At 43.8% G+C, this 27,322-nt stretch overlaps 1 protein-coding gene across 3 annotated transcripts in view; it reads right to left on the bottom strand.

The window, feature by feature from the left end:
• FMN1 (formin 1) overlaps window positions 1-27,322 on the bottom strand; it is a 370,459-nt gene that overhangs the window by 82,888 nt on the left and 260,249 nt on the right. For all 3 annotated transcript variants that reach the window (XM_036268755.1, XM_036268764.1, XM_036268772.1), the window contains one exon: window positions 11,676-11,768. In XM_036268755.1, the coding sequence (XP_036124648.1) occupies window positions 11,676-11,768 (93 nt within the window). The remainder of the gene's footprint in view (window positions 1-11,675; window positions 11,769-27,322) is intronic.

The following is a 27,322-nucleotide window of genomic DNA, read 5'->3' as shown; positions in this document are numbered from 1 at the left end:
CAAAGTACAAGCGAAACGTCTCCGTTGTTACTCTTGGGGAAGGTGGTGTGGGGTCTCTATCAGGACCCCAGGAATGAGTCCCTGGGGTTAAGCTATGGTGCCTCAGTCTGCTCTTCTCACAGTTTTCTCATGTCAATGGTGAGAGTGGAAACTTATTTTCAGTTACACACAAGGGCCTTGGGACAAGAAAAAAGTGATTTTCTAAGTTACCGGGACGGCGCAGTTCCAATGTTGAGACTGAGATCACACTGACCTTGCAGAAGTTACTGCAATCCCCAGACTCAGTTTCTTAATCAGGAAACTTAGGGAAAACAAAATAAGCTTCAAAGGAGTGCTGCAAAGATGAAACAATGCACTGTACTTCAAGTGCTGAAGTCAGAGGCGTCCTCCGACTCTCCGTCTGAACTGAAAACTCAAGGGACGTTTTCAACCCATCATTTTTTCTCACAGAGGGTGACGGTGCGATACCAATTACATTCTAAAAACAATACATTGTGTTTATGACTGCTTTATATAGTTCATACATTGGTTTTACATGTATATTGTCTCATGTAATCTTCATAATGACACTATACATTAGATAATTACTATTCCTGTTTTATAGACCGGGGTGGGGGAGGGGGGGCTCAGAGAAATGGAAAAACCTGCCCAAAGTCACAGAGAGCAGTTACAGTGAGTAAGTTGGGCTTCAAACCCAGGTCTCCTAACTTCAAGTACGATGCTTTTCCTGCTACATTCAGAATACTTACAAAAAGCAGAAACAAAAACACCCTATTTAACTAAAAGTATACTTGCAGTCAGAATAGGAAGATGAAATCACACAATTATGACTCTGGATCAGGAATAAAACGTCAAAGTTACCAAAACCCTGCTTCTGGGGAATACAACTTAGTCTCCCTTCCAGTTTTCCCCAAACGAGCCAATGACATGTGGAAAGAGAAATTCACAAGGAAGCGAGAAGGCCTATACACAGAAAGGAAGAGCCTGCCTCACTTGGCTTCACCCCATACATCTACCTGGCCTGTTTCTCCTCCTCAGAAAGGAGTTACTGCAGCTCCGGGATCTCAAAGAATCTTGGATTCGGCCATGATGGAAGGGAAGCAAAGGGATCACATCCATACCATCCATATCTTCATGAGGTGGGCTCTAGTCATACTTAAGTGGTTAAAGGCCTTACTCCAAGTTATAGAATTCAATTTCAAGTACATTACCTGTTCTTCTAAAGCATCCCGGTCTCATGAGCTTGGAGCTGTGGCCGGGCAGGTGTCTTAATACCTGCTGCTCTAGAGGAGACTCGGTAAGAGTTAATAATAATTATCCTCCTTTCCCTTCATTGCTTAAAAAGAGAAGACAAAGTCTTTCTTTCAAAAAATTAGAGTTAAGGCTTAAAATGCAAATACTCATTGGCAAGGTCGGATCCTGACAACTGTCTTGAGATACAAATGACCAACAACTGGTCCTTTCCTGTGGTGAGGTTTAGAAGGTGGCTTGTGTCCGGGTATTTTAAGATGTAGGCTTTTACTCTCTTGTCCTGTATGTTCAGGAAAGAGTCCACTGAAGCACCTAAGGCATCTATGTACTGGAGCGTTAAGAGGCTCCAAATGAAATGGAAAACAGGATTATGGTAACAGGGAACAAAAGATGAGGAGAAAGAAGAACACCCTACATATTAGAGCAAGGAGCCCTCCTCATGGACATTTCAATTACAGCCATCCTAAGGAAATGATGAAACCATCAGCAAAGTGTGTGTGTGTGAGTGTGTGTGTGTATGTGTGTGTGAGTGTGTATGTGTGAGTGTGTGTGAGTATGTATGTGTGAGTGTGTGTGTGAGTGTGTATGTGTGAGTGTGTGTGAGTGGGTATTTGTTAGTGTGTGTGAGAATATGTATGTGTGAGTGTGTGTGTGTATGTGTGTGTGTGAGAGTATGTATGTGTGAGTGTGTGTGAGTGTGTATGTGTGTGTGAGAGTGTGTATGTGTGAGAGTATGTGTGAGTGTGTGTGAGTGTGTATGTGTGTGTGTGAGTGTGTATGTGTGAGAGTATGTGTGAGTGTGTGTGTGTGAGTGTGTATGTGTGTGAGTGTGTGAGTGTATGTATGAGTGTGTATGTGTGAGTGTGTGTATGAGTGTGTATGTGTGAGTGTGTGTGAGTATGTGTGTGTGAGTGTGTGTGAGTGTGTGAGTGTGTATGTGTGTGAGAGTGTGAGAGTGTATGTGTGTGTGTGAGTGTGTATGTGTGAGTGTGTGAGAGTGTGAGTATGTGTGTGTGAGTGTGTATGTGTGAGTGTGTGTGTGTGAGTGTGAGTGAGTGTGAGTATGTGTGTGAGTGTGAGAGTGTATGTGTGTGTGTGAGTGTGTGAGTGTGTATGTGTGAGTGTGTGTATGTGTGTGTGTGAGAGTGTGTGTGTGTGTGTGAGTGTGTGTGTGTGTGTACACATGCTAGGAGGACTCCACGGCCTAGAGCAGTTGTGGAGGGGGCTGAGAAAGAGGACCCTAAGGAAAGAAAGATCCTAGCTCAATGATCTGGTTTGCTAGTCATGAGAGGAGGAAGATGCGAGGCCCTCAGATTTCCCTCTAAGTGGTCCAGTCCAGCTCCCAAAGGAGGGAAAGAGTCTGTGAATGAGTGCATTTAATGTCCAGTCCCTTGGAAACTGAACAGAAAAGGCTAGATTTAGTAACCGGGACTCCAACTAGTACCACAATGGGGAAGTCTGAAAGGGAAAGTGGTCTTGCAAGGAAAACTTTTAATGTAAAGTGCCATAAAAAAGTTGTTTAAAAAATAGTTTTTTTAAAAGGTTCACATTAATTAAAAGATTTATGAAAACTCTGCATACCATCTCTGAATTCCATCCATTCATTTATCCATTACAGCAACAAATCTGTTTGGTTATTTTCGGGGGTAGTATTCTAAATATTTAACAACAGCCTGGGGTGTCAACTACACAGACAACCTGCAGGGCTGGTATGGTAAGGACCAGCGGAATATCAGCCCCAGATTAGTTGCTTATTTGTCCTCAGAGATTTTCATTAAGTAGTATCCACTTTTTCCCTTCTTCTTAAGTGGTAATATAATATACCCACTCTTCTGACCCTTGCTTTTTTCCACTTAAAATACATCTTAGAGATTCTTCCCTGTCAAAACATAAAGACTTCCCTCACTCTTTCTTTTGTTAAACAGACGCTTAGTATTCCACCATATGGAAGCACCCAATTTGACAATTCCATTATTGACGGCCACTAAGGCTGTCTCAAATCTTTTGCTGTTACAAACAATGTCATAATAAGTGACATGGCGCACAAATCACTTTGCATGTGGGAGCACACCTGGAGGTACGCATCTAGAAGTAGAATTGCCAAGTCCAAAGGCATATGCATTTGTAGCTTCAATCGACATTGCTGAATTGACGTCTACACGGATTGCAACAATTTACAGGTTCACCAGCCATATAAACAGTGAAGTTTACCTTATTGCACTGTCAACAAATTTTTGTAATTTTGCCTACATCATAGATAAAAATGAAATTTCAATGTAATTTATTTTGCACTTCTATTTTTAAATTAACATCTTTTAATATGTTTAAAGAGCAGTTTCTTCACTATTCATGTTATTTGCCTTTCTTCCTATTGGATGTTGGTCTTTTTAAAAATCATGTCCAGGAGGTCTTATTTATTTGGTACGTTAAGCTTGTGTCTATGATATGAGTTACAAATTTGGAACTGTAACATATTTATTTTTTATTATATTAAGGAAGTTATGTTACTTAATGTTTTATTGAGCTTTTAAAAGAATGGATGTTGACTTTTATCAAGTGATGCCCTTTTTATTTTATATCTTAAGAGATGTTTTCATCTATTAGGACTATTAATAGTGGTGAGTTATGTTAATAGACTTCCTAATATAGTATCATATCACATTATCCCTAAATTCTGGGAGTAAAATCCATTTGGTTGTGAAATGTACAACCAATTATTTATTTTTTAAAATTTTTATTAATTTATTTTTGTTATAGATATTTCTCCTTTTTTTCCCAAGACACCCTCCTCCCCATCCCCCCCACCCCATCCTTGGCTTTGTTGTCCATGTCCATCAGTTATGCGTACATGCATATAAGTTCTGTGGTTTATCTCTTCCCTCCCCCCACCGCCCCCTCTTCTGAGGGTCATCAGTCTGTACCCTACTTTCCCGTCTCTGGGTCTACCCAATTCCTCAGATTGTTATGTTCATTATATTCCACAAATAAGTGAGATCATGTGATTGAAATGTACATTTTAATTAAAAATTTTAAAACTACAGTGAGTTTGATCCCTGGTTGAGGTGTGTACAAGAAGAGGCAGCTGATTGATGTTTCTCTCTCACATCAATGTTTCTCTCTCTCTCTCTCTCTCTCTTCCTCTCCCTTCTTCGCTCTCTAAAAATCAATAAAACAGCATATCCTTGGGTGAGGTTTTAAAAAAAAAGCTACAGTGAGATTGATCTGTAGCTTTTTATTTTTGGAGGGGGGTGGGGCTACCTTTTCCAGGTATTTATGTCAGTATTACACATACACAAACATAATTTAGGCATTGTTCTTCTTTTTGTAAAACTTTTCATTTGAGAGAAAGAAAAAGAAAAAGAGAACCAGAGTTATAGAGTTATTCAATAGACAACTTATTGGATGTTTGGCCAAAAAAGAAAAACTGAGTAAGTTAAAGATATACAGGGAGGTAGTTGGGAGAGAAGAGAGGGAGGGAGAGTGGGGAGTGAGGGGAGAGAGATGGGGAGGGAGGGGAGGGGAGAGGAGAGGGAGAGGGGGACAGGAGGGGAGAAAGAAACTGATTGGGGGGTGGGATATGTGCTCTTTGCAGACACGTCTGGGGGAAAAACAAAACAAATAAAAACAACTGATTCAAACTAACTCTTTCAGATAAGTGTCCACTTAATAAATCTCTGACAAGATAGGTTTCTCCACCTTCCAAGGATTACTGCTCTGTCACCTCAGTGACCAAGAAATAACGACAGACTATCTAAGCTCTTGGCCACATGTGATTTGGGGACATCCTGCCAGTACTTTTTGAGTAATGAGGGATACAAGAATTGGTTTGGCCTATACAGTGTGTGCATCCCCCCAGCCATAGTCCTTCCTTCCACAGGCTCTTTAAAGAAAATAAGAATTACTTCCTCTCCTGGGTCACACGGTCCAGATCCTTGATCTCTGCTGACCTCTGGAACCCAGTGGTTGAATATGCTGACTCAGATGGTTTCTTCCCACATTCTGGGTTTGAAGAGAAGAGATCACCTAATAACCTACTTTTATTCTACAGTTTAGAGTTTCAATGACAGCCCTTATCCATCTAATCTAAGTACTTATTAAGAATGGACTGCATTCACATCTATAACATAGATGTTTTGATATCCAAGGAGATTACACCAAAGACATGCGTTATAGACCAAAAAATGCATCTCACCAGATTCTGGCATGATTTACCAATTCTAAAAGATTTTAAAAAAGAAAAATCACAAAGGGAAAAAAATGCCCTCCAGGAACTTTACACGACTCAGGCTGTTTGTTCACTAATTCAACAAATAATTATCAACACTTTTCATGGGCCAGGCCGATCCTTTATTATGTTGGGATGAGAAAGTGTAGGATAGATAGGCCTGGTCTCAGTTGTCATGGACTATTCAGCTACTTAGGTAATTCCTTTTGCATTCAATGTGGGAAATCAGAATTTTTTGTTTGTTTGTTTTTAGTTGTGTAAATTTATCTATGGACTTTTTACTAGAAAACAGTTTCTTGACATGTAGAATATCTCTAACCTCAGCTGGTTGAAGAACCTCACAGATGGTTTGATTAACCAGGAGCAGCATGGCTCATTCTGATTCGTTTAGATTTGGTTCCATTCATGGATGCCACATAAAATTAACAGAGACCGAGATAAGGCCAAGTGTGGGAGGGTGCGGGTATTAGCACCGGTTTAGGTTTCAGCCCTCCCTGCCAAAGCAATAAATACAAATGACCAATTTAACAGCACGGAGAGACCACCTACAAGATCCATACCTGGGACCTAATCAGTTGCTCTGCGCCTTCTTTCAATTACAGGCTCCCCGCCACGTTTATGGGGACGTTTAATGTGAGCATCACATTTTTGAAGGCCGTATCATTATGAGCATGTTTGATCTGAGGGTGGGAAAACAGGAGCTGAAATAACGCCTTCACTGGGCTGTACCCTGGAATCAACGGGAGCCTACTGTGGTCAAGAAAAACCACATAAGCAAAAGGCTCAGCTACTGGGGAGGTCGCAACTCTGAAAAGTGGCGCCATCAAAGTGACTTTGGGTCCCGTGCCAGAAATGGAATAGAACAAGTACCACAGCTTTGTCAAAGAATACCATGTAGGGGCATTTTGAGTGGGGAAGGATGACGAAGGACATAAGGATAAACACATCACTTCCACTTGTGTGTGGCAACAGGATATGATTTACAAGAGAAAAGTTAACTCATCATGAGGGTTAGAAGATCTCAACTGCAGCTTATGTAAAAATTAGTCTAACCACGGATTTTCAACTGAGTCACAACCTGTGTATGTGCTTTCTCAGGCATAAAGAAGGCCATTGCTCCAGACTTTATGAGTGATAAGATCCCTAAATAGAAAAGTAGCCACTTCCTGCCAAATTTCCAAATATGAAAGCATAGAAGTATCTTTTCTCAGTTATAGTTATTCTATTACTTCCTGGGCTCAGAGACTCTGACACTTCAGTAACTTCTTGTTCTACACTCTTTCTTTGGGCTACATATCTCATTCATTCCCGCTACCTTCTTAAGTCTCACTTGGTCCTCTCCCACGAGCCCAACATCTCTTCCTCTGTGTCTCATACATGTATTAAACCAATGTGTCCCAAGTTTCTGTCATCGTTTTCCTCCCAAATCCGGTCCTCCTCATCGGTATCCAGCCAGTTATCCAAGCAGGCGAAAGGCATCACCCTTTTCTCCCAAACTTTTCTGGAAGTGTTTGTACTTTCAATGGATTGTCTAGTCCAGTAACTACTCAAAGTTTTATAAATGTCCCTTCCTTTCTTATTTTTGCTGTGGTTGCTTTTGTTCGTGTTCTTACCATCATTGGCCTGGACTGCTGTTCAGAAGAAGAGCTTGATGGGTTGGCTTGCAGTCTTTTACTATTCCCAATCTTCTTCATGTTGCTCTTAGGTATAATGTACTTGTCGCAACAAAAAAGCAAAATGATCCCACGTGCAAAACAAAACAAGCCTGACGTGAGCATGGCGCTCCCACACATGCTATTTTTGAGAGGCTCTCTGTTGCTTGTGAGACAATGTTCAGATTCTTTAGCAAGTCATACTGTGACTCCCCTCGCCTTTGGGTCTGCGTTCTTCCCGCACACCCTGTGACCTCGCTACACCAAGTCTCTTGCCAAGCCCTGAACACAGCATGCCTTTCAGCCTGAGATGCGCAGTGTTCTCCTCTGCCTGGAATACCCTTCAGAACTTGTCGGCTAAGAACTCCTGATCCTCAGTTGCTTCGTCTGTATGACAAGATGGCAACAGTGCTCACCTCAGAGGGTTGTCACGAGGACTAAGTGGGAAGGAAGATCTCCGCGTAGCGTCTGGCACACAGCGGCACTCACCGAACGTTAGCTGTCATTGTCACTGTCTCTCCACCCCCACCCCCCAAATCTGAACAAAACATCTCATTTGCTGAAAGTCTTCCCTGACGTACCTGGAGGTGTTAGGAAGGCATTCCTCCTCTCTAATTCTATATGCTAATACTGTATCCACTTCAAAATCGACAGAATTTTCATATTTTAGCATCTCTGTTATTACATTGTACACTCTATGACACACCATGGTTTAATGCCAGCGATGTTTCTTTCTTAGTAGTACTTGTAATCATGATGTTTCTTACAATGACTGGCATAGTAGATGAGATACTATACTTTTTTTTTATTATTATTGATTTTTTAGAAAGAGACAGAAATACCAATGTGAGAGAGATACATCAATCGGCTGCCTCCTGCATGCCCCCTACTGGGGATTGAGCCCACAACCTGGGCATGTGCCCTGACCAGGAATCGAACCGGGATCTCTCAGTCCATGAGATGACGCTCAATCCACTGAACCACACCAGCTGGGCAAGATACAATACTTAAATTGTATGATAACTGCCATTAAAATTTGATTATCCAGGGTGGATAATGCATATTTATTGTGGATGGAAAATCCTACACATTTTATGAATCAGTGAAACATCAGCATAAGAAAAGGAAGTACTCGTTAGAACCCAATAGTAGCCACGGAATATTCCATTCGTATACCCTGCAGCTTGGTCAGGCCCCAGCCCTGAACCACAGAGGAGAAGTCTGATGACGTGGCATGCTGACATCTCCTTCCGTTAAGCACCCCCGTTTGAGAGCCACACAAAGGCCAGATCCAGAGTAAAAGCGGGAGGGCTAGCTTGTGGAACTGCACTCCAGCCGCCGAGGATTCACCTGAACGCAGAGTGAAAAAGTGAAGAGGAGAGTGAAGGAAGGAGGGGAGAAAGGTCAAGGGACCATGTCTTCTAGACGAGGGCTGTTCAATAGAAATATAATGTGACCCACATACACAATTTTAAGTTTTCTAGTAGCCATGCTTAAAAACTAAAAGAAACAGGTAAATGAATATTAGCACTTTATGTCTTTTACCCAATATATTTAAAATATTATCATTTTTATCGTGTCACCAGCCCAAAAATAAAAAATGGAACATGTGCTTTTTTTTTTTTGCACTGAGTCTTCAAAATCTGCTACGTGTTTTACCCTTACCCACTCTTAAGTTGGATTAGCCTCATTTCAACTGCTCAACAGTCGCATGTGGCTAGTTCTTGCCATATGTATAGGACAGTAGAAATCTACATTGATTTTTGAACAACTCAGTTAAGTAATGAGATAAAAATAAGCTGTTTCAACAGTGGCTCTTTTCATCATACAATATCAGGCATGTTTAAGATTCCTACAGTATTAATTTATATATTTTACCATTCCTTATAGAATGGTAATTTTCCTTTAGATTCTTTCCTGTGCTTCGTCTTGGCTGGTTTTGTTCTGACTATGATTTGAGGTTATCTTTCATGCCCTTTCCATATTCCCTTCACTATGTGGGTTAAAGGAGAGCTGACTCCTTCATTCAATTAGATCTTCCCCCAACAAGCCAGTCCTTGGGAAAGGGCGAGGGTACATGACTCATCTCAGTATTCATGACATTTATCGAAGTCCCTAGTGGGTAGTGGGCTCTGAATAAACGTCTTTGAATACACATTGCAAGGTGGACTAAGCCCTTGCTGGTTTGGCTCAGCAGTTAGAGCATCCACCCGTGGACCAAAGGGTCCCGGATTTGATTCCCTGTCAAGGGCACATACCTGGGTTCTAGGTTTGATCCCCAGCCCCGTAGGGGTTGTATGGGAGGCAACCAATTGATGTGTGACACATGGATGTTTTTCTCTCCCTTCTTCCCTTCCTTCCACTCTATCGAAAAAAATAAAAAAAGAAAGGTAAACTAAGCTAGACTAGAATGGTTTTGTTTTCAACCTGGGCTGCACACTGGAATCACCTGGGAAGTCAAAATGCTGATGACGGGTCCCACCCCCAAAGATGCAGCCTGGAGTCAAAATTTTAAAAAATTTCCCCAGGTGATTCTAGTGTGTAGCCAGGGTTGAGAACCACTGTTCTACGGCTTTCTTCAAACATTTAGCTGTGGCCGCGTCCTTGCCTCTCTGACATAAGGTCCACTTAGCCTCGAGTCCATTTCCTCTCTCAGAACAGACCAGGTGTTTCCTGAGAAACCTAGTAACGGAGAGACTAACATAGAACCCCAAAAGGAATTTGCAAATTCCTTTTCCAAGGCACCAAAGAAGATATTCAAGGGTCTAAACCTTTTCATATTTATCTTTTTCTAACAAAAACCAATAAAATTCACAATTTAAGTTTTAAGATGCGAGCTGGTTTAAGGAGAAAGAATTAAGGCCACTACGGCATACAGGCAGGCAATACCCAGATACAAATATTGCTAACTTTGCAGATGTAGACTAATAGCAATTAAAGATAAAATTGGAATCTAGGTACACATGAGCCTCATTTCGAGTTAATTCCATACATGTCAAAAGCAGAAGTGCTTAATTGGGGTCAGCAAGCAGAAGTATTTCATGCTTTTCTTCAGCTCCCTGACGTCATATTTACATGGAATAGTCACAAAACAATACATCTACTTTGATGAATCACATATAAAACCCACCTAATTTTAGTCACATGACACATACGCGTTGGGATCACTGTTTGCTCTCAAGACGGTGCTGTGCTGACAGCATTGCTTCCATCCTGTATGAGGTTCAGCAGCGTCCCAGGGAGAACTCTGAAGTCCACTCCAACACAAGCGAGCTCTGGCTCGGGGGTGGGGGGCGTGACATCTGCACCAAGGGTGCTGCTGAAACGAAGTCCCTCTGAATCTTGGACTAAGAATTTCCCTGCCAGTCCCCAAGATGGTTTGGCCACACTGTATGGATTCGCCCTGCGTAATGGTCTTTTCTTGATGGTGTGGCATCATGTGACCTTCCTAATAAATAGAAACAGCATGTTGATCTATCCCCAAATGTTCCTACGTGCATTTCCTCTGGCTCTCTAGCAAACACAAAAGCTCCCTCTAACTACACCACGCGTATTTTTTTCCTTATTGAAATATAATTGGCATATAACGTGATATTAGTTCCAGGTGTACAACATAATAATTCAATATATGTATATATTGTGAAATGATCATCATAAGTCATCTAGTGAACATCCATCACCACATAGTTATAATTCTTTTTTTTCCCTCAGATGAGAGCTATTAAGATCTACTCTCTCAGCAACTTTCAAATAGACAATACAGTATTATCAACTGTAGTTACCACACTGTATATTACATCCCGAGGACTTAATTTATTTTATAACTGCAAGTTGTGTGTCATACTTATTTTTGATCCACTTCTTAAGCTGAATTTGAGGAATTAGACTAGGAGGTATCCCAAATACATTAAACTTCCACATTCACTAACAGTGGTCAACCAAAGTTCCCTACTCCTGCCAAAACCCTGGGGGAAGAAACGTAACTCGGTAAGCTTTCTACAGAGGTCCTGGGTCTCGTGCATATCACTTCCACCCACGGACCCCAACGGGCTGATGGGTGTCCAGTGATTGCATGTGTGACATTCACCTGGCCCCAATTTTCCTTTCTGGAAAGTAATGGAAAATTTACAGCACGAGTTTTCCAACTGCTGCACTCATAAAACGAGGAATATCATCACCCTCCATCTGCCCACGCGGACGGTAAACCTGAAACGCGCGACGGTGTCTGCCTGGCCTGTATGTCACTTGTCAGTTTACATGTACTGGGGATCCTCTTGGGGTCCTCTTGGGTTCCATGAAGAGACAAAGGAAAAATCTTCTCCCCAAAGTTTACAAAAACAGGAGTAATGTTAAATATTTAAAATATGAAAGCAGATTTGAAAGGCGTTATGAAAGCTATGGGACAGCTCCATCTACCCCGAGGATGTAACTGCCATGGGGAGCTGGACTCACGGGCTCATTGAAGCTGTCGGTGGTCAGCCCGGATGCACGGGGCAGGGGGTCCCCGAGAGAGATCACGGGGTGGAGGATGTTTCAGAGCTTCCTACCTTTCTGGAAGAACTCCTCCAGCCTGTCCTTGAAAGGTTGGAGATACTGCTTTGGCGACTCCTTGCACACCACCGCCATCTGCTTTTCACTTGCTGTGAAGAGAAGTGTGGAGTTAGACTTCCCAAGAACACGGACTGGCTGACCTGGGGCTCTGAGCCATGCACTTGGGGGTTAATTGTGCAAAATCCTTATCGATCACTGTTTATTCAAATTCAAGAAATAAAAGCAACACCCAAAACAACATAAACAAACAAAAAGTAATTAGCGCCCTCTACACCGTTCTCCAGGCACAGGGACACGCACCTGCAACCTTCCTTTTAGAGATGCTGCAAAACCTCTGACTTGGGACAGGTGAGGTACTCTGCTTTCGGTCGCTCGAAAACAGAGGCAACAACTGTTGAAGGACTAGTCCCAGGGAATTGGGGGGCCCCAACCCTCTTCAGATCACACTTCAAAAGTCGAGTCTGAAATCGATTTTGCAGAAACTCCTAGGCATTCAAGTTGCTTTGAACCACCCAGCTGGCTATTCCTCAGGGTGACACCCAGCACAAGACTGAGCCCAGGTTAGAGGGGACCCCATCTCTCCCCACGCTTCCCATTCACCTACCCTGCTCATTTATATTCTGCTAACATACGTGAAATCATTTTATTTGTGACTATGCCCCCAGATTCAGAATTCTTAGAAAGGGAATGGTCGTTATTAGAAATAAAAATCTGATCAGTTCTTGCAAGCAAACATCCCACCACCCCAAAATGAGGACCTGGGTGGGTGTGATCTGACATTCCGGCTCCAGGAGAATGGCACGTTGTCTTTCATAACAGAGGAAGAAGAATTTTGATCTCTTTCAGGAGAAGAGATGGGCACAGAGAGATAAGGGGAGCGAGAGAGAAGCACGGGGCTGGAGGGTGGCCCCTGGGGCATCCCCACAGCTTTAGCAAAGTCTCCTGACCTCAGTGCTGCTGTGAGTGAACGTGAGCGCGAACACTAGATGGGGAGCTGCATTTTACACCGAGCTTGGAGCGAGGGGAGGACAAAGACACCTCCCAAGGAGGCAGAGGTGCCTCCTCCCATGCACCCCTCCAACCCCCTTCCCTTCGAATCTAATGGGTAGCTCTATTTCCCTACAGAGATAGGCTTTCGGCATAAATTGTTCTTAGATCACAGGAGACAGGTTGGTTTCTAACCCTACTATGCATATACATGGGTTATACAAATACTCATACATTTAAAGTGTTTATTAAGTATCTCAACTATGTTGGGAGGGGGGATTTAACCAGACCTGTTGGTCATCTCTTCTCTAAAAATGTTCATAAGAAGCCAATAACAGAGACAAGGAAATCAACAAATTGTAATATAGCATGGGGTCACGGGATACTGGGTAGTGGCTTCCGATGCTGATTGGAGTTGAGTAGTGGCCAGGTAAGGTTCTCTAGAAAAGGTAACCTGAGTGGAATTGGAAAGGTCAAGGGGGAGTTAGCCAGATAGCCAAGGGGAATAAAGAAAGTGGGGAGTAGTTTCAGAAAGAGGAACCATAATGAGTAAAAGTAAAGCACTATGGGAACGCACGGATCTTTGGGATACGTTCAATGGTAACAGTATGACTGGACCTCAGGACACGGACCTTCTCTCTCTCCCAGGTCCACAGTATCCTGTGTCTAGATTTTGATTTAAAGGAACAAGATTCAAGGAACTGGACCCAAAGGAACTGGAACTACCCTGCTTAGGGAAGAGCGGTCAGAAAGGCCACAGAAGTAGGAGCTTGTATACGTCTATACAACGTGGTCAGGAAAAGTGTCACGGTGAAGACATTTGTAAAGACTTGACCAGAGTAAAGAAGGGAGCCATGAGTAAGTTTGAGGGTAAAAATCAAGGGTTCCTTAGGACATCAAGGGTTGAGTTTGAGATGCCAACTAGACATTCATTATATATAAAAATCTGCATTTCAGGCTGCAAGACTGGGAGAGAAATACACATCAGGAAGTCACAGGCATAGCATTGGTATTTAAAGCCATGGAAATAGATAAATTGGTAGCCAAACAAAAGAAGGGGTGCAGGACGAACCCTGTGGCGTGCAAACCGCAGAGGAGAGGCCAGAAAGGATGGAGAGTGAGCACAAGAACAGAACAGAAGTGTGGAGTCACGCGATCTGCGAGGGAGCCAGAATTGCAAGGAAGAAAGCAGTCAGCTGCGTTCAGTACTGTTGAAGGGTCAGGTGGAAGACACAGAAGTGACCCGATTCTAGCGGCATGGATGCCACTGATCGTCTCAAAAGCCATCTCAGGGAGTGAGGGGCAGAGGTGGGAAACCAAATTGGAGAGGGGTAAGGTAGGTGGAAACAGATTCTTAAGCCCCTTGTTTAAAAAGTTAAGCCAGAGAAAGAAGAGCAAATGAGGAACCTCCTTCTACCCAAGAAGATGTCTTCTGGGGTTACTCCAATCAAGAGTGGGTGCCCCTTTCCCCAAGGAATGTTGTGTAAAAATAAACCCACCAGGGAGCTTGAGCCCGGGGGAATCCCATGATGCTGATTCACTCCGCAGAGGGAGGCTGCCCAGGATGAAATGCACCTTAATGTCCCATGATCATGAGCATCCTCCATGAAAAAATTTAAGCAGAAGTGACAGGGCCAAGTGAGGACATGCCAACATGCTGTAGGACTTCTGGAAAGACTTGCAAAGCCGGGCCACCGACTACAGCCTTTGCACGGAATCATCCAAAGCACTATTCAAAGACGCCGCCTATCACGCAACACAGCTGAATCAGAATTTCCACTGTGATGGTTCTGTGGTTATAGACACAGCCTTGGTCTGCGAAACATTAGCATGAAAAATATTCATTAATCACCTACGTGTGACTGGGCCTAAATATAGAGGGATTGGACATGATTTGATTTACAGGGTGTTAAGCCATCCATCATTTATTTGAAAATATCCCTTCAATGGTTCCCATGAAAACTGCCACCATTAGAAGCCTTCCCTTGAACAAAAATGCTAATTCCAGAAAACCTCCTTAGAAATGTATATGTATGTATATACAAATTGTGTTGGAAACATTCATGAAGATTCCGATCTCTAGGTAGACTGTGCAATAGGAAGTTGTAGGCAGGCAACCCCAAACGTAAGTTCTTGAGCATCTGAAGCGAAAGGCCACTCATCTTTAGAAGGAGAACAGTAATTAATTTTTTTTAAATCCTCACTGGAGAGTATTTTTCTATTAATCTTCAGATAGAGTGGGAGGGAGGGAGGGAGGAAGAGAGAGAGAGGTAGAAACGTTGATGTGAGAGGGACACATTGAAAGGCCACCTCCCGCATGACCCTGAGCAGGGCCGGGCACAAACCACAACTTAGGTACATGCCCTTGGCTGGAATTGAACCCGCGGCTCATTGCTCCATGGGCCAACGCTCTAACAGCTGAGCCAAACCAGCCAGGGCAGCGATTCATTTCTTAAAAGTATTATAAAAGTAACACACAAAAAGAAACGTGAAAAGTATTTACAAAAAATAGTAGGAAAAGAAGTCATTCATGATACCATGACCAGAACAGTCACCATTTCCACTTTGGTATCTGTTTTTTTCAGCGTCTTGGCCTCTGCATCACCCCCGCACTCCCCCCAAACATAATTTTATAGGCATTAGCTTTATATGTTATTTTTTATATACTTTCATTTAACAGAGAAATTTGTCTACCTCATTCTTTCTATTAAACGTATCACACACACTTTCTCATATTGTTTCACAAAATTCACAAGCATTGTGTTTAATGGCCATATAACGTTTCATCCAGTGGATGTGTCCTCGTTCACTTAGAAATGCCCCTGCAGGTGAGCAGACAGGTCCTTTCCACGTTTTTCTAACAGTGACTCATTCAGGCTGGAAGTCACATCAGTGCCCACAAACACGCATTCTGAGTTTAAGATGACTTCTTTGGGATAGATGTCAGAAGTGGGACGATGGGTAAAATAGGGAAAACATTTTTAAAGTTCTTGCCACATCGTGGATACAAATTGCTTTTGGTATAACATGGATTGTACCAAAATGAGGAAAACAAAGAAGAGTGATTTTGAAAATAAAACTGCGGCCCTGGCCAGTTTTGCTCAGCGGTTAGAGCATTGGCCTGTGGTCCAGAGAGACCCGGGTTCGGTTCCCGCTAAGGGTGTATACCTCGGTTGTAGTTTGTCCCTGGCCCTGGTTGGTCGTGCGGGTGGCAGCCACTCGATGTGTCCCTTTCACGTCGATGTCTCTCTCTCTCTGTCTTCCTCTCTCTCCCTCCCACTCTATCTGAACAAAAAATAGAAAAAAAAAATGTACTCGGGTGAGGATAAAAAAAAGAAAAGAAAACTGCTTCTTCTCTACTGCTTGGCGGAGGCGGCTGGCTAGGTACACGCTGGGACAGGGCCTGTCACTGCAACACAGGGCCTGTGGCCTCGCACCGAAGCCATCACACCCTAGAACGGCAAACGCGGAGGTGCCCACCCACGCACTGAGGTAATTTGTTCAAAGGAGAAGATAACCGGTGATATTCAAAGTGGATACAAGATAATCTGGGGTTAATGACAGTGTAAGACTAGGTTTGAGGCTGTCCCCGAAAGCGGCTTTTTTGAAAGGTCCTTAGAGTCACGTTTAATTTGAACGTAAAGTACGCTGACCACAGCAGTGGAGCCGACTGAATGTTGAGAGGGTCTCTGGTCAGATTTAAAATTCACATCAAATGTGCAGATTTTTAAAAATACATATACAATGCCCTGGCCATTGTGACTCAGTTGGTTGGGCATTGTCCTTGTGCACTGAAAGGTCGCCAGTTTGATTCCCAGTCAGGGCACATGCCCAGGTTGCGGGCTCGGTCCCTGGTCGGGTGTGTGCAAGAGGCAGCCGATCGGTGTTTCCCTCTCACATCGGTGTTTCTCTCTCTCCTCCTCCTCCCTTTCTAAATCTCTAAAAATCAACTTAAAAATCTTAAAAATAAATAAAAAAGAGATGGTGTTATATTAAAAAATATGTATATGTTTATATAATTATAAACACCTACTTCCAAGATGCTCAGATCTGTGGATCAATAATATCAAATAAAGATCTGGACAGGTGACTACAATTCAAGCCATGTTGTGAAGAACAGGTAGAACCGACACTTTGGGGCAACCAGGTGAGTACTCCTTTAAGAAGCACTTTTAGTAAAAATCAGTGGGTGAAAATTAAGAGGCTGCTGATGGAATCGGCAAAGGCGGAGAGAGTGGAGCCCTGCTGGCTGAGATGCCTCATTCCCACAGAAATTATATTAGAGGTCAAGCAATACATCCTATCCATTGCTCAGATCAGGAAAATGGTTTTCTCGTTCCAGGAATGCTTAAATGAAAAAGACTTCCTCTGGAGTCAAAATGCTTATTGCCTGGCAGTTTTCACTAAAATCAAGTGGCGACTTTTCTCGTACACGCAGATCCTGAAGGTGGCAGGCCTCTCTATGGCCCGAGGACGTCCGTGCGGAAGAGGCAGTGCCGCTGACTTGAGGGTTATTTCCTTCCGCGGTGCAGCAGCTGGCTCCACAGGCCAGTGAGGAGGAAGCGTGAGCCCGTTACCCAAAGGCAACCTGTTTCCACGTGGCTCCATGAGGACAGCTGCAAGCCTTCCGCAGAGCCTCTGACCTCTGCCTGGGCCCGTGTTCCCATCTCAGCCTCCCCTGGTTAGTCACCATGGACCGTAACGGTCCACTCTGGAAAGTGTTTACGTCTAAATAAAACACGAAGAAATAAAAGAGGAATGATGGAAAGGCATAGGGAGGAGAGGGAAAAGGAAAGGATGGAAAGTTATTTTAAAACACACGACCTCCTCCGGTGGATGAATTCTGGTGTCTCATCTTGGCGACAGGAATCTCTGGCACAGCATGGAGCTGGCAGCTACTGCTAATCAGTTTGCCACCGTCTTCGGATTTAATGCAATATTTGGCTCAGGCGTTTTAAAAAATCCCCTCTTCCAGCTAAAATATTTACACAGTTCTCCGTGTCTCACTTAATGCCTGTGAAGCAATCGTCTTTTAAAACTCCGCAGACACTTGTAAATCTGTCGGGAGAACCGTGGCCTATAAACAAAGCTTCATATAAAGAGGCTGCATTGTCAATTTGCTGGGAGTCGGGATTTCTTCGATGTGTTGGAAAATCAAGCTGAAAATCAGAACTCGTTTGGAGCGGGGTAACAAAGTGGCCGATCGTCTCCCTGGCGGGATGCTGTTAGTGGCATTAACGGGAAACCTCCAGACACTGACCTCGGCTATTTAAAGCCCCATTCTCCTGTAAAGCTGTCATTGGTCCTGCCTCTGATGAGTTATGGCACAGGGAAAGTTACTGGTCCAGCAGCCCCAGAAGTCTGCATCCCAGGGCCTGGCAGGTTAGAGAAGGTGAGTTGGTGAGGGTGTAACAGGAGGCTATTATATGGCTCCATGCCACATGACTGGGTGTACATGTTTTAGGAAGGATGGGGATTCTGAGAGGAAGGGGAAGAACTCCTCTGGGAGAGGCTAGGCATAACAGATTCTGAAATGCTTATTGAACTCCCCAAGGTCGTTAGCTCGGATGCTAATGAGCCCAAGTGATTAAGTTTCAAGGCAAAGGAGGCCCATCAAAGCTATCTCCTGCTGGTCTGGGGAGCCCCAGGCACCCGTCTCTGTCTTCAAGATGAGTCAGGTACTTGTGATAGGACCTTGGGCAGCTCATTCCGTTGTTTAATTAATTCCTATTAGATTAGCTGCCTTTTTATTTTCACTCCATGTCACTGACTTGAACATGCCGCTGAGTATGATTCACATTCACTTTCTAACAGCTTTAAGGACGGAAAATAATTCAGAAACTCTGCCCCAGCTTAAAACACTCAATTTTTGGTGGGGGGATAATGAGAGGTATGTCCTGGATTGAAAAAACAAACAAACAAACCAGGTATTTTAATTCCAAGATATAGTTCCTCGAACAGGAGATAGCAAGAAGGACATTGTGTCTTCTCTTCGTACTATCACCATCAGAAAGGACTTTGCAAATGATTTTGTGAATCTGCAGAATACACAAAACTCTGCTCAGCTGCCCACCTCCCAGACAGACGGCAAATTTATTCACTGTTCTTAGAGTTAGGCTGCTGTTCCGGCACCGAAAGAGATCAGAAGAGAAAGTGGGAACGCGTTTCTCCCCTAGAACATCAGGGTAACGCTTGCTCTTAAAATGGGTTTACAAATGACTTAATATTTCAGTGAGTTTATTTAAAATTAGCAGCTAACTCGGTGCTTTGAATAAATATTTGCTGAACAAATAAACTGACGGAAAAGGTCAAACAAGGTCCTCCTGGCATTTTGGAGACTTTTTTGGATACATGGAGAATTGATGGTGTTTTTAATTTAAAGGCCCTCAAAATAGTCCAGAAAAACAGTTTTAAAACACAGCCAGATTAGCAGCTGTAGAACATTAGCCCTTCCAGATTTTCCTTGGGCTTTCTTCTGTGCATTACGGCACCTGGAAAGTTACTGGTCGAGCAGCGATTGGTCGTCGGCACGGAATGGTTCACACTGCTCTTTACCTCTGTCATCAACAACTTGAAAATGATGCCACGTTCTCAACCTGTATGATTGAAGACGAATGGCTTTTAACGACCAAGGGCGCCTTGGACCTCAGTCTGCTTTACTCCTCAGGAGAACCCTATGATCTGGGTCCTGCTACCGTTCCGATTTTTAGGCGAGTCAAGTCACATAGGTACCGAGTGACTGAGTCAGAATCTGAACTCAGGGATGTCAGACCCGCTGGCCTTGGGCTGACCTGCCTCCTATTCTAACCGTCTACAGGAAAGGGCGAGGAACAATGGGGACGCCCATGAAAGTGCTTTGCAAAAGGTAAGGAACACGGCAGTGGAACACGGCAATGGAACACGGCAGTGGAACACGGCAGTGGAACACGGCAATGGAAGCTAAAAATCACCAAGCGTCCCCACTGGGACCCCTTCGTTTTACATGGGAAAACAGAAGGCCTGGGAGGGGAGGGGAAGGCTGGGGGAAGGCCAGGTTCTTCAATGGCACAGAGGACACCTGAACCAGGGCTGCGGATCCTAGGTCGGTCAATGACCTTTCTATAGGTACCTAAAAACTAGAGTTAAAAATCCATGACCTCTATCCATCTAAAAGCCATGCTGCAGCCAAGAAATCTTGGAGAAATAAAGATATTGGCAAAAAATGCCAATCCCCTTTGCTGGGGGGCTTAACAGTTTTCCCTCTAACTTCATTCGGTTGTCGGACACAAAAAGAATCCATTTGTGACTTGTGAACCCTCCATAGGGTCCAAGATACACAGTTTTCTTGGGCAAGAAAATGTTTTAATATTCACAAAACCACCCACAAATCTATTTCTGTGAAGAAAATATCTTGACCCGACACAAATTTATAGTAACATAGGTTTGGCAATCCAAAGAGCCAAGTTCCGTGCCAGGCGACGTAACTCCAGCCATGTTGTTTCCCATGCTGGAGGCCTGTTTTCTCCCCTGCGTATGCCTGCCTGACCCACTTCAAAGGATGAAGTTCAACTCACATGCATATGTTCACAACTAGCTGACACAGACACTAGGTTGGGGAAAGCGGAGGGAGGTGGGAGCGGGAAGGAGGGGGTCAATGGGGTAAAATGGGGGACATCAGTGATACTTTCAACAATTAAAAACAAAAAGATGAAGTTCTAGATACAGGTATGTTAGCACCATTATAACTACATTAATACCTTTTTCTTTTTGTGAATGGGACATATAGAAGGTACTCTTGCCAATGGCCTTGCCAAATCAATGTAATTTTTCATTCCTTCTATTTGTATTTTCTATTCCTTTTACAGTATGCTGCAAGTTTGCTGCTGGAAGGCTACTCTCTGGTTTCCCTGGGCAATTCTTCCCACAGTTGAGTAGAATCCTTATCCAGGATAGTGTTGCTTCTAAACAACACAAGTGGAAGAAGTTATAATGTTGCTGTTAAATCTGGGGGTGGGGATCAGTGAAGCCTGGGGAGACACGGCCACCCAACGCAGTGTAGCACTCAGGGTTGGATCCTGGAACCAAAACGGAGCATTAATGGAAACACTGGTGAAATCCAAACAAACACCAGTACGTTTAGTTAACAGAAATGAACCAGTGCCAGTTCTTTGTTTTGATGAATCTATCACAACAATGTAAGACGTTCATGGGGAACTGCAGAGGGGCTATATAAGAAACTTTCTATACTAACTTCGCAATGCCTGTAAATCTAAAATTATTCCAAGCTAAAAATAAAAAAGCTCATTTAAAAATCATGGGTACCCTGGCTGGGTGGGTAGTTGGTTGGAGCATTATCCCAACACACCCAGGTTGCAGGTTCGATCCATGGTCAGGGCACGTACAAGAAGCAACCAATAATGCATAAATAGGTGGAACAAATCTATGTTCTCTCTCTCTCTCTCTCTCCCTCTCCCCTTCCCCATTTCTCTCTCCCTCTCTCCCTCCCTTCTTCTCTCTCTCTCAAATCAATAAACAAAAAATTTTAAATAGGTGTGGGCAAGACAGATGTGAAAGATTAAGAATCATTACAAATATATAGATAGATTCTATGGTGATATTTGCAAGAGCCATGTCTCCACTTTAATTCAAAAGGGAAACCACAGCTGATCTGCTGTGGAGGTGGAGTCTATCGGGAAGACCACAGAACTCCATTCCACAGACCTGTCATTCCAGGAGAGGCCTCAGCCCTATATTTAACATTTTAGGTTAAAGGTTAAGGAACGTTAGTATCATTTTCTATGATTCCTGATTTGGGCCAACTTTGTTCCATTAACCAACCGTATTGGATAAGAATTCTATGCTGTGAAAATTACTTCTACATGGTATTAGAGTTTTTGAGGCATGGTCTTTAGTTCAACAGCAGATCCTTGAGAGCCATTAAGAAAGAGAATACCTGAGAACTAAACCTGATATAATTTTACAGTCCACTTTTATACCCTATAAATGGCCAGAATTCCAGGAAGTTGTAGCTGTTCTAATTAACTAAGTCTAGGGAAGAACCCAATTAGCCTTACTGAATAGGGAGAACTAGAGAATGTACTAAAGTAGCACAGTAATGATAATCACCTTAGAAGCTTTGAGTTAGAATGTACTTTTATTTTATTTATTTAAACATTTCAATAGCAGATGAAAAGGATGCAGATGGGGAAAGAAGGAAGCCCAATGAGACTGTCTGAGGACTTCTTTTCTTTTTTTAATCCTCATCCAAGGATATTTTTCCATTTATCTTCAATAGAGAGGGAGGAAGGGAGGGAGAGAGAGAGAAACATCGATGTGTGAAACACATTGACTGGTTGCCTCCTGCATGACCCCGACCAGGGCCAGGGACTGAATTGCAACCGAGGTACGTGCCCTTGACCGGAATTAAGCTGGTGACTCTTTGGTCCATGAGCCAATGCTCTAATCACTGAGTCAAACCGGCCAGGGCAGTGTACTTTTAAAATCATCTGGTGCAACTACCCTCTCTACTGTGACTCGTCCCGTCCCTCTACCATAACCCAGTCTTCAAGCAAAAGTGGGTGAAGCACCCACTACCTCTCAAGGCCACCAGGCCTCCCTTTGGGCAGCTTTAAAATCTCTCTTCCTAAACCTTCTACCTATTTATGCTCATTTGACAACTTTGCCCATAAGGAAACAATCTAATTTCTCTCTAACAGCAAGGTCAGGAATGACCTGAAGTAAGCTGAGTCTTTTCCACCTTGTTTCACTCGCTCATTCATTCGCCCACTCAACACATACTGGTTGAACAGCAACTATGTGGCAGGTACTCACCGACACAGAAAATATGACCACTCAAAAGGTCATTCGATCCCTTGGAGAGGGGGAGAGAGAGGAAATTTACAAATAAATCAACAGAAAATAATAGCGATATCAAAACCGTGGGCTATAAAAGAGAGACTATTCGAAGTGGCTGCTGAAGTGTTGGTGGTCAGGGAAGGCCCAGAACGTGGGGGCATCTGTAAGAAGGACATTCTAGGCAGAGAGAATAGCAGCCACAGAAGTCCTAAGGCAGAAACCAGCTCACTGGGTGGGAACCCAGAGAAGGCCTGTGAGGCCGGAGTCCCGTGGGTAGGGGGGGGTGGGGTCCCATGAGATGAGACAGGAATGGTCGAGGTGGCAAACTGTCCCCGCACGGCTACAGGTTTTGAAGTTTTTTTGTTTTTTTTTCAATCCTCACCTGAGGACATTTTTACATTTATCTTCAGGAGGGAGAGAAGGTGGAAGAGAGAGAAACATCGACGTGAGAAAGACACATCAACTGGCTGCCACCCACACGACCCCAACCGGGGCTGGGGACAAACTGCAACTGAGGTACGTGCCCTTAGTGGGAACTGAACCTGGGTCTCTCTGGTCCGCAGGCCGATGCTCTAACCGCTGAGCCAAACCGGCCAGGGCTTGAAGTTGGTTTTTATTCCCAGAGCAATGAATATGAAACCACAAAGTGGCCCGACCTGTCTGGTGTATGAAGCCTCGACGAAAGGGAGGGCAGGACTGGAGAAGGGGTACCTGTAGGAGCCCGGTGCCATGGCCCTGGCGTGGAGGTGCAGAGCGATGAACTGACTCGGGTATGTTCTGAAGGAGGAGTCAGCAGGATTTGCTCACGGACTGGATGCCGGATATAAGGGCACAGAGGGAGTGAGGAATAAGTATTTTCCTTTTGCTTACATTCTGCAAAGGGGTCTCCTTCATGCAGTCCCCCTCTCAAATAATCAGTGAGGGGAGCAGAGACACCTTCCTGTCACACAAGGACACTGATTTGTGGAGGGTGACAAACGGTTACGTAGCCTACGAGGCACGGAGTTGAGTTCAGGGCATGTGACTCAGACTTTTCCAAGATAATGGCTTTATTTCAATATTTCATGTTTCTTGTAAAAAGGAAAAAAAAAATTCTATTTACTGTGCTGCTTTATAAATAAGGGTAGAAATAAAGTGAAAATGGAGAGGAGGAAACCAGGACAGCATAACTCACGCTTCCCACCTACGGATGTCACAATCACGGCTTCAAAGAAAAACACAAATTTCTTCCATTAATTAAACGGGTGAATCGGGTTTCAGTTTCCGTATCCCCTCTCCTTTCTGTACAGCTTGTCTTTGAAGGCACTGCATTTGGGAAAAGTGTGACCTTTACACATCATGCTGCACTTAATTGAATGCTTCGCATCAAAAGTCACCATGCTAATCAACATTTTACACCCACTGCCTCTCTGAAATTCTTACCCTGGTTCCTTATGTCTGTTTGGTTGAAATCATTTTACAAAGATAAATCATATCAAAGTTCTTCTTTGATTATGTCTAAAACTTTGCTTGCAAAACTAAATATTTTTAATGCCATGGCAACGCGGTCGGGACTCTGGCTAACGTGCCCATTCGCACCAGAGTTCAGCCTCAGCAGACGACTACAGTGGACAAACAGGCTGTGGAGGGGGAGAGGGCCAATGGATTAGGCACGGTCAATAACCGTTCAAGGCATGTCTTCTGGAGCTTCCTCAAAGGTGATAAGCTAGCCGCCGTGTCCTAACAGATCAATTTCCCTGCTCCCTCCTCGGACACACTGATATGCACACATTGAACCAACTGCATGGCTCTGAACGAGATTAAGTAATTCCTCCCTCACCTTTGAGAGTACTCCGTCATCCCTCTGTTCATCTGACCCTTCCAACGGCCCTCCGAGTTGGGCAAGCTCCCCAAGGCTGGGTTATTTGTCAGAGCTGCATGACTTATCATGTGGTCAGTAACCGGCAGAACTACAATTTTAAACTGTATCCCTTATATCCCAGGCCGGTGTTCCTATCCACACACTAGCCTCCACGGTTGAAATTTAACTCAAGTATCACAAATGCTGTGGGGCTTTGTTTTGTATATTTATTAAAGGTGTACATGAACATAGTTAAAAAAATTAATTAACTCTATGCACTCCCACCACACATGCGCCCTCCCAGTACAGCAGTACCATGGCTTTTAGACCAGTACTCAGTGTTGACGTTTTTATGACTTTGCAAAACAACTCCCAGTCCCAGCTGATATACGTAAATTCTGATTAATGCACCGTTTAAAAAAACACTGCCACCCAAACCACCTCACCCTCAGAATAAGTTTTCTTATCATTTGCTCCATTTTCTAGGTGCTTATCACTGGTCTCCAAACGTATTACCAACTGAGTAAATCCTGTCAAAACATTCAGATACATCAGATTGCATATTTCTCAAGAATCTTCTCCATGATTCTTTTGACCTAATCTACTCTGGAATGTTTGCTCTTTGCGCCTGGCTGTCACCCTGGGCTCCCCGTCTACAGGGCCACCTCCACCTCCCTTCTCCACCGGACCTTTCATTTCCTGTCACCTCTCTCTGCCTGTTTTGTGGTGAAGCACATTGTCTGGTAGCATCTCGAGGACGGCTACATGGGACATCAGTTCTTCCGAGAACTGACATGTCTGAAAACGCTGCTACTCTGCCCTCATATTTGATCAATAATTTGGTGGAGTAAGATTCTGGAATAGAAATAATTTGGATAATAATTCAGAATTTGGATCCATTTCTAGTTTCCAGTGTTGCTGCTGAGACGTCTGAAGCGATTCTGCTTCCTGACTCTCCGTGTGTAATTTGTTTCCACATCTCACCCCACTCCCTCTCTCTTTCCCCTTCAGGAAGTGTAGGTGCTTTGCTTTAGGTGCTGAGCATTCTGGGATGCTCTGACAATGCTACGGACCTGTTTTCTTTCATTGTGTTGGAATCTCTCTGGGCCTTTTAAAATTAGGGACTTGGGTCCATCATTTTGGGAAATTTTCTTGATTTCATTGATTTATTTGCGTATGAACATATATGAATGCTTATGTGGGCATATGTCTGAATTTATGTGTGAGTCTGTGGTGTGCACGGACCTTGTGGTACAATTTGGGTTGCTTCTCCCCTTTCTCCACCCCCAGAGTGCAACTCAGCTTTCCTGGTGGGCTAATTGGTTATTACTGTTCGTCTACTTTCTGAGCCTCAGAAATATTGTGGTTATGGTTTTCTTCTCACTCTGTGTTCTTGAGTTCATGCTCTTAAAGAACTCTCTACTTTTGTTTTACCAATTTTCAAGAGGAACTGAAATCCCACATGAGGGTTCGATCCAATGAGTGCTCAGTGGGCCATCTTTTCTGAGAAGTCCTCCGCAAGTGTTCCAAAGTCTTCCTCCCCCTTCCTAGAGCCATACTGCTTTTGGACAGTGCTTAGAGTAGTTAAGGGGAACATTCACTCTCATGATGAGATCTGGTTTGTCTCCGTTCTATCTCTCGGAGAATGTACGCTCTCACAGGGAGAGAGCCAGCTGACCACGCAAGGCGGTAGCTGTCATGCATCCCACGTGCCAGGGCTGGCCCCACGCGTCGAAGCAACAGTCTGCTCCACTGTGTGAATTCACAAGTCCTGGGAGGTTCCCATACCTTCCCTTCTATGCCAGAAGCCCATTACATGTCCTTTCCAAAACGGAAGAGAGAACAAAGGCAGCAAAACCCTGCGGGTTGCCTTGGAGTGCCCCGCGGTACTCTGCGTATGTCTAACCACATCAGACTCGTTTGCTCATCTTCTGGGTCACGAAAAGGGACAAAAACAGAGGCTAGGTGATTGCTGGAGAGAGAGCTGAAGAGAAGGAGTATGTTGGAGAATCCAAAAGAGACTGACAGGCAGGCCATGCGGGACAATAGAGATGACAACAGCTAGAGAGGTTGAGTGGTCAGGGGCGAGAGAAAGAAACTGAATCTCAATCCAATGACTACCTGTCGTTCCTTTAGAAGATGAACTAGAGAACTCACGGGAGCTTATTCTCCACGCTTTATCACTCTACGTCAGCGGTTCTCAACCTGTGGGTCGTGACCCCTTTGGGGGCCGAACAACCCTTTCACAGGGGTTGCCTAAGACATAACAGTAGCAAAATTACAGCTATGAAGTAGCAACAAAAATAACTTTATGGTTGGGGGTCACCATGACATGAGGAACTGTATTAAAGGGTCGCGGCACTAGGAAGGTTGAGAACCACTGCTCTACATCGTATTATCATATTGTCAGTGCCCGAGGAGTGGCCTACAAATAGTAAAAGAATCAAGCATGATATCGTGGAACGAGTATGAGCTCTGAAATCAGATAAAGCGGTTTGGAATCCCAACTTCAGCAGGTGGTGTTTGTTTGGAAGTAGTTTTAACAAATAGAAATGATGTAAGCCAATGTAGTAATCGTTCATTAACTAGTAACTTGTCACTAGTGATGGTGGAAATGGACATGCACTGTCCCTGTGAACGTATTTACTGCACCTCTGTCCACTGTCCACCTTTGCAGGGAGGAGGATTTTATTACTGAGGTTGTTTAGAATTGCCAGCTCATAATGGTAATAAAGTTATGAACCAACTTTTAGTAGGTTTTATTATTGCCAGATAAAGGACAGGACATCAAGATAAATTTGAATTGAAGATAAACAAGAAATACTTTTTTTTGTATAGGTGTGTAATATTTGAGACACACTTAGCTCAAAAATTCTTGTTTATCTGAAATTCACATTTAATGGGTCCTCCTGCGTTTTATTGAATAAATCTGGCAACCTTAAGGGCACCCCCATATTGCATGCACTGGGGGCCACTATCCCA

This window comes from Molossus molossus, unplaced genomic scaffold, assembly GCF_014108415.1.
Source record: "Molossus molossus isolate mMolMol1 unplaced genomic scaffold, mMolMol1.p scaffold_m16_p_1, whole genome shotgun sequence".
Classification (NCBI taxonomy): domain Eukaryota; kingdom Metazoa; phylum Chordata; class Mammalia; order Chiroptera; family Molossidae; genus Molossus; species Molossus molossus.
Note: the sequence above shows the minus strand (reverse complement) of the source record. Positions and strands in the feature narration are given on the sequence as shown.